The sequence below is a fragment of the Hoplias malabaricus genome, chromosome 3, assembly GCF_029633855.1.
Source record: "Hoplias malabaricus isolate fHopMal1 chromosome 3, fHopMal1.hap1, whole genome shotgun sequence".
NCBI classification, from domain to species: domain Eukaryota; kingdom Metazoa; phylum Chordata; class Actinopteri; order Characiformes; family Erythrinidae; genus Hoplias; species Hoplias malabaricus.
In genome coordinates, this window is record NC_089802.1 from 42,307,146 (window position 1) to 42,315,383 (window position 8,238).

Consider the following 8,238-nt stretch of genomic DNA (forward strand, 5'->3'; position numbering starts at 1 on the left):
GGGTCTGAAAGGACATGGAGCTGTCAAGGAGCCTGCACTGAGAAAAGGAAACAGACCAAAAGAGGATAACTTCGCAAAACAAATAAAGAAGTTTCTGGTGTTCTCAGAAGACTGACCACCTCAGAGACCACCCTTTTATGGGATTACCTGGACTGGACTGACCACCTCAGAGACCACTCTTTATTGGGATTACCTAGACTGGCCTGGACTGGAGAAGAAGAGGGTGCAGCCAGCTTCTCAGACTGAAGTAAAACAATGGCAAAAAAAAGATGGGAAATCATGATAAAGGTAATGAGAGGATGCAATTATTACTGAAAACCCCAAATATTTTTAGTTTTTAATTGTTATGAATTCTGTGTCAGTAACACAAATATGATTTTTTATAGATAGTGAAAAATGAATAATAATTTTACCCTTAATAACCTACTGATTGTTTTTAAATTAAATAAAAGAAGCATGATCTTTTGACATTATACAAGTCTGTTTTAAACATGGCCACCACTGTGTGGGGGACTTGCTCTACAGAGTGTAAACGAGTTCAGTCAGAGAGTACGAAGCAGTGTTATTCTTCCTCCCATGGGAGTTGTACTTTATAGAAAAAAAAAAAGACAAAATAATAAGTCTCTTTCAGCAATGTTGTTTGCTACAATGGGGTTATTACTCTTTTAAACTCTACTCTTCACCAAATCTAATAAACTCTCGCACTCACAACATTTATTTTCCTATTTCATACTAATAGTAAATGCCTTGACATTATTAATAGAAAGTTTTTTTTTATTGTTTCTTGTTTAATTGACTGTACTTCGATGGAAAATAAATGTGGGTGTGACAGGAAGCTTGTCATATCATGAGACTTCATCACTTTGATCAGCATTCACACTGTGCTCTGTACTTAGTTCGCTAGAGGTCCAGGCTTCAGGCATCTTTGAAAGAGCTAACCATGAGCCACCAGACTTATCTGCTCCTCTTGGGTTTATCATGGGGCTTTGTGCTCATCAGTGTTACTGCTGGAATTACTTGTAAACCAGGTGAGTGTGGGATGTAGTTTTTGTATGTCATATTCAGTACAAGTTTTAACAGTCGGGTAACTGTGAGAGCAGACGTACAGCATTATTAGTTAAAATAATAGTAAACTCTGAGTACAGTGAAACGTTAGAACAATTAGAACAGTAGAAACTGAGGTCTGAGTCTGAGTTCTTTGTTGTTGTTGTTGTTAATTTATTTTCCTAATGACAAAGTGGAACACCAATTCTCAGAAATTAATTAGTAACTAAATGTAATGCGTAGAATGTACAATGAGTGTATTCCTCACAAATATACTTCAGTAGAAGGAAAAGGCCGACTTGAAAATACCAAAGGAAGTACAAACCTAAAATGTTATAAATGGCACATGGTGTATTGTCTTTTGCAGGGGAAATGGCCACAATAAAAAGAGACAGATGCATAAAATGCCCTAACCAGCAATATCGTCCCCAACCTGGGGATTACGTTGAGTGTCTTAACTGTAATTCTTGTGGTAGGTTCATCAAGTTTTTTTTTCTACAGTCTCAAGTGAAATAGCTTTTACACTAAAGTTCTTGGGGGTATAGTTAAGCCTTAATTTGCCTTGGATTTATAACTGATCAATTTTCTATAATAATAGAATTTATAAACAAGCTTTTGTTATGTTTTTGTATATATATGTATAGGAGGGTACAGTAAAGAAGTTTCACCTTGCACATCAGTACAGGATACTAAGTGCGAATGTTTTGAAGGCTTCATTATTGTGTATGATGAATGTACGTGCATAAAAGGATCCGGAATAAAGACGTCAGGTAATAATGAATGAAGCACTTCTCATAATCAGTTCAATTTTAACTGCTATATAAAAAAAGGTTTTAAATTTAAAAAGTTAGTTATCAGGCTTCTTTCAAATTGTGAGCTTAACCTCTAGTACGTTGATATATAGAACAGCCATTACACTGACACATATTGGCCTGAATGCACCAATGATTCTGTTATAGTCATTGGTACAATTCATATGGAGCATAAACCGGTTCATTCAGGGACTACAGAGCGATTTGATGAGGTACACTTTTTTAATAAACACTTGGTAAAGTTTATGTTAAAGCAGCCTGGTAATTAACATTTTGAGGTTAAAACCTACAAAATTGGAATTGGAATTGGAATTGTTTTTTTGTTTGTTGAAGGAAATGGAGTAATCAAATGTGAGAAATGTGAAGATGGTACATTTACCAACCAAGACAACTCCGAGTGTAAACGTTGGAAAACGTATGTCCATTTTCTTTCATCCTGCAGTTCAATTTTGTGGCTAAGCTTTCTAATACTGTTCATGTCTGAGAGCATTGTCAGTGTGTGCTCATTGTAATGCTGCTTTTCGCCCTTCTTCCAGATGTGGTGGCGGCACTGGTAAGGGAGGAAGTAAAGTATCTGATGTCATATGTGAAAATGTAGTAACTCAACCACCATCTGCCATCAACCTGCTTCAGATTAACACCTCGACCGCAGCTCCACCCAAAACACAAACCCCATCCAGCAGAGCTCCAACCAAAGCTCAAACTCCATTCAACAGACCTCTAACCACAAAACACTCCAGCAGCGCCGGCACAACATCTGGCTCTGTGACTCCGAGCAGCAAGCAGCATGGCCTCTGTAATCACATTTTAAATGCTTCTGGTTGTGAAACGTCCCCAGTGTGATGCACAAACCTCATATCTCCATTTTTGCAAATCCTAATACACATATCGTCGCTGTCCAATGAAAAACATGCATCTCCAAATGTGCAACTTTACAAGGGAAGGAAAAAGCCTGCTTAGCTTTCAAAGATTTTATTGCAAATTATTGGAGCATTTTTTGGTCCACTTCTATCTGCTGCGTTCAAATGATGAGGTAAACTAAGAATTGACAAAAACGGAGCTACATCTTTTTCATTGGACAGTGGCTATATATCAAGAGGAGTAATTATTTAGGTTCCTCTCAAGATTTCTACCAAGTTCCACTGTCACCATTGGTTTGCTAATAGAAGGCCTGCATCTCGATCACTGTTAACGTTTGTATGAATATAATTGAATAGTATTGAATTGAATTGAATGGGTGGGTTTGATTCCCGCTCCGGGTGACCGTCTGTGAGGAGTGTGGTGTGTTCTCCCTGTGTCCACATGGGTTTCCTCTGGGTGAACGTCTGTGAGTGTGGTGTGTTCTCCCTGTGTCCGCGTGGGTTTCCTCCGGGTGCTCCGGTTTCCTCCCACAGTCCAAAAACACACGTTGGTGGGTGGATTGGCGACTCAAAAGTGTCCGTAGGTGTGAGTGTGTGAATGAATGTGTGAATGTGTGTCGCCCTGTGAAGGACTGGCACCCCCTCCAGGGTGTGTTCCTGCCTCATGCCCAATGATTCCAGGTAGGCTCTGGATCCACCGCGACCCTGAACTGGATAAGCGCTTACAGACAATGAATGAATGAATTAATTAATTGAATGGACTAAGGAAAACAGTCCAAGTTTGCACTAATGTGATCACGTAGCATTAACTTCAATTACAACCTAATAACATAATTCACTTCTCCTGCAAAGTTTGGAGATACAAGGTTTTTGTTTAGAGTGTTCTCACATGTTTTAAGCAAACTACCTCTTCAGTGTGCACAACTGCTTTCTAAAAAATTGCATTATCAGACATTCATGATGGATCCATTATTTTTTGTAAAACTGTTAAAGTGCTATTTAAATAAAGTTGGATTGGATTGTATTGGATCAAAAATAAATCAACTTACATAAAATTCTTACTATCATAGGTGTGCAGAGCAGTGTAAAACCATAAAAAGTAAACGTATTGGTCACGGGGTAAAACGATGACTCAAGTAGAAATAAACACTTTCCCGAAAAAACACTTAACCAGAAGAAGTGAGTAATGTTAGTACTGAGAAAAACGTACAACTGAGGTGTAACTTCTTTGAATATCCAGCCTCTATCAGAACAGACACGGATATGTTTACAACCCTTTTCCTCAGTTATGGACGATTTGAGTCTGAAATAAAAAGCTAAATCTCCAAAATCAGACGTGTGATTCAACAGCAGCACCACACCCTCAGATTATTCAGTAGATGACTTTGCTTGATAATGTAGTAACATTCCTGGGAAATAATTAATCAGTACTTAAAAACACGTACTTAAGTAAATGTAACTAATTACTTTCGTCCTACTTTTGTAACTTTTGTAATGTATTAACCCTTCCAGTGTATGGAATCAGAATCCTCTGTAATTTCTGATATTAAACTGTTACTTCCAGGGTTGGTTCCTTTGGGCTGTGTTCTGGCGTTCCTCCTGATACAGTTCCTCATCATCAAGCTTAAAGTCACCCCCTGCTTTCATAAAAATAAGAAAAACATCATTCGTGGAGGTAAGGAAGCCATTTTCAGCTCTATTTATATTAATGGGGATTGATGGACATCCTCATCCATAGAGACTTACAGGATATAAAAATGAAAAATGAATGAACTGTACATTTTTTGTCAATGTACAACGTACAACGAAATGTGTCTTCCGCATTTAACCCATCTGTGGAGTGAACACACACACACGCACACTAGTGCACTAGGGGCTGTGAACATACACAATGCCAGGCAGCCATCCCCAGTGCCCAGAGACCATCCGGTACCAAGCCCGGTCTCTAACCATTAGGCCAAGGCTGCCTATAGCATGCAGTTAATGCCTGAGCAGGGCGCTGAACCTCAGTCTGCTGTGTGGAAGGCAGTGGCGTTATCCACTATGCCATTCATCCTGATTTTTAAACAGTTGTGATTGTGTTTATGTACATACCTCCACCCCCTCTTTCTCTTTCTGTTCTACAGACAGCGCATGTAAGAAGCCAGTGGAGGAATCTGGTGAGAAGTTCATCACCTGTGTTGTGAATTCAGTGAACGAACCTGATAATTACTCTGAGAAGTCTGTGCCAAACAGTCCTTGATGCTCCTTTGATTAAAATGGGCAGTAGGTGTCATATACCAGTGTAAAATGCAGTGTTTTAGCTGTGTGCTTTAAATCCCCACACCATTGGAGCTCATATAAGACAATACCATGACACATGGAAACTGAAAGCAATGATTAAATCAGGACTCATCAGCTTCATTGTCCCAGAACTGATATCTTTTATCACTTCAGTTTCCTCCAAATTCTTTCCATTAATTTTTTTTGTTTGTTTTTTCAGGCTGTGAGCAATATAGCAAAATTTCCTCACTGTCATCTTGAGAAATGACCTCTGAGCTTATACTGTGAACATTATTAGTATTTAAATGCCAATAACAATGCAAGTTTTTTGTTGCAAATGCAGTACAATTCGTCCAGTTTAATTGGACCAGCAGTAAATGAGTTTAATTCATCACACTCATAGTTTTTGAAAGTGTTCAATGTGACACTTTTTGTTGTGTTTCAGCTCCTCTGAAAAGTTCAGTATTGTCACACAGATTGTGTATAATTTATTTTATCACAGAACAATATCTGAGATGTACTATGACGTTTGGTGGGGGTGGTGTCATAATTGTTATTTTGTTGTCATTATCAGAGGCAGGTATTAACTAGTAACTAGTTCCAGGTATTTAAGTAGAATTTCATGTGTTTGCACTTTCCTTAGTATTTTCAAACTATTATACTTTCAGTACCATTCATGTAAAATATTGAGTAAAATAATCTACTCTTAAAGTACAAATCAACTCATAACGATGGCTTGGGAAAGTCTCCCACTCACGCACTCACACCTAATGATTCATTCACTTGCTCACTCACTAACTCACTCATGCACACACACACACACACACTCATGCAGTCACTCACATTTAACCAAATGTGTTCAGCGATTCATGCCGAGGACACTGTGTGTCCTTAGTGTCCTTATTAATTATTATCCTTTGTTGCTTGTTTTTTGTTCCTTTGAACTTCTAGAATTTCCTCAGGATTTCCTTATGTAGAGTTACAGCTGCTACTTTTTTTCTTCGTCTCGTAGAGTGTGTTTGTTGCTCGGCTGCTCTTACTTCACACATCTGTTCATTTACTCAAAGAACATTCTAAAAGTAAAATAAGTTTTTACTTAACTTTGGGTTTAGTCTACTCTGCCCACCTCTGGGTTTTTTATGAATTAAAGGAACAGTATGTCATATTGCACTGTAGATTGTTGTTATCAAAACAAATCCCCATCTCCATTTTTTTGTGTTTTTATTTTTATTTTATTTTATTTTATTATTATTATTATTATATTTGGCTGCCTTGCGGAAAAACTTTCCAAAGGCAGTAGGAATTAAATTGTTACGTTAATTCCAACTAAAAGTGAATTTAGAAGGGATTTTGCTTCTGCTGTAGTTACCATTTACTTTTTTTTTTATCCAGTTGCTTGTAATGTTAATATTTTGAGGGCATTTTCCAATGGCTTAATGTTTATGAATTCATATTGTATTTTTTCATGTGTGTTTTGACTTATGTTTTGACTTTATTTTTTTCCATTTATTTATGTATTTGTACATGCCAAGCCTTCATTATGACTGTGCATGCAAGGAGAAACACCTCTGAGACAACAGAAGAACATTTTCACTTTGGTCATGACCTTTTTGTAGGTGTTTTCCAAAGGTGCCCTTGCTCCTTTTCATTCATGAAACCAGCTTGTGCCCTTTGTTGAATCATTAGCTCATGAGATAAACAAAACCCAACCTGGATAATGTGAGACTCTTCTCATTGTGTGGGCATGGGACAACATCTGAGAATATCTTTTTTTTGTGCTTATCTCTTTATTTCCTTTAACCCTGTATGTCTGTGCTAAACGCTCTGAAGAATAAAAATGAGATAAACTTTATTATTTGTAATGTTTTAGTGTAAAAAAAAACTTGTACGCTGCTGTTTGAAACCTGCCGCCTCTACAGCAGGAACAGTGGGTGGCGCAGTGCTCCATAAATTCAGGTATTGTCCCCTCCCACAGGGAGACTTTTTTTTCCTCCCTGAGTGTTTGGTGACCTCCTCCCTCTCTCAGAATGGTAGAAACGTGCGGTTGAAAGGAGGAGATCTGCTCGTGTGCTCACAATTTTCCTCCTATTCCACCCTCGCAATTAAACTCACGTTTAAACACCAGTAAGTGAAGGAGCATTTGAGGCCAGAAGGGTATTATTTCTTATGAATCTTATATTCAAAAGGCTTTATAGGGTGTATTAAGGGAAGCATAATACCTTATCTGTGGTCTGGCAAATGTTTAATAGTGCATTATAACACTGTGACAGGTTTCTACTCTAATGAACACATTAAAACACTTAATAAAAGGTACACAATTTTACTTTATGAAGAGTTTAAAGTAAAGATATTTGCTTAAGAATATTTAGAAAGTCTTGTGCCTTAAAAGCCTTATAAATATGTTTAATCTATTATATGTAGAATAGGGTGACCAGATCTGAGATGATGAAAATGAGGACACGTCTCCGGGGGTGGGGGGCGACCAATAACGGTAGCGCTACAGTCAGACCGTCCAATCAGAAGATTTTAGGCTACTTCACCACGCCCCCTTCTCACTCAAGCGAACCAAACGGAGTAGGGGAGGGCGGGACTAGTTTGTGAACGAAACGCTTCTCGAAATTCTATGTAAGCGCTAGAAAAACAAAATCCTGGACGTTTGTGAAATTCCGCCCGGACATTTGTTAAGTCTAAAAAGGAGGAAATGTCCGAGTAAAAGAGGACGTCTTGTCACCCTAATGTAGAGGATTTATAGGGTGTCACCAAAAAAGAGTTTTGAAAAGCAATTTGAAAGATGAAGTAAATATGCCATATTTTTGACTTTTATAAACATGTAATGTGACTTTTAGGTTTAGTCACTTCCAATTTCATCTATCAGCAAAGACTCCTCCAATAAAACGGTTCTAAATTTTCCTCCATATCTTGTCGCAGGACGTCAGCAAACACCTCAACACACTTGTAGTAGAGCACTAACTGCCCAGTTCTATTATATCAGGTGTCAGAGATCATCAGCACAGTTTACATGCTGTAAGATCCCCAGTCATCAATGGCTGAGCTTTGTTTGTTTTTAAATATATATGACAAGGTTGCCCCTAATAAAGGCCTCTTTTTTAAATCCCAATTTTATTAACACATTATTGATGTAGTTGGAGTGGTGCAGCAGGTAGTTGTCGCAGTCACACAGCTCCAGGGACCTGGAGGTTGTGGGTTCGAGTCCAGGTGACTGTCTGTGAGGAGTGTGGTGTGTTCTCCCTGTGTCTGCA

At 38.2% G+C, this 8,238-nt stretch overlaps 1 protein-coding gene across 1 annotated transcript; it reads left to right on the forward strand.

Moving 5' to 3' along the window:
- The first annotated feature begins 159 nt into the window (after positions 1-159).
- On the forward strand, positions 160-6,788 carry si:ch73-361p23.3 (tumor necrosis factor receptor superfamily member 10C). Its single transcript, XM_066666484.1, has 8 exons — positions 160-288; positions 897-1,028; positions 1,412-1,516; positions 1,689-1,814; positions 2,190-2,271; positions 2,393-2,652; positions 4,281-4,391; positions 4,843-6,788. Exons 2-8 carry the CDS (start codon positions 941-943, stop codon positions 4,956-4,958), a joined length of 888 nt encoding a protein of 295 aa, XP_066522581.1. The 5' UTR covers positions 160-288; positions 897-940; the 3' UTR covers positions 4,959-6,788.
- Positions 6,789-8,238: the final 1,450 nt, after the last annotated feature.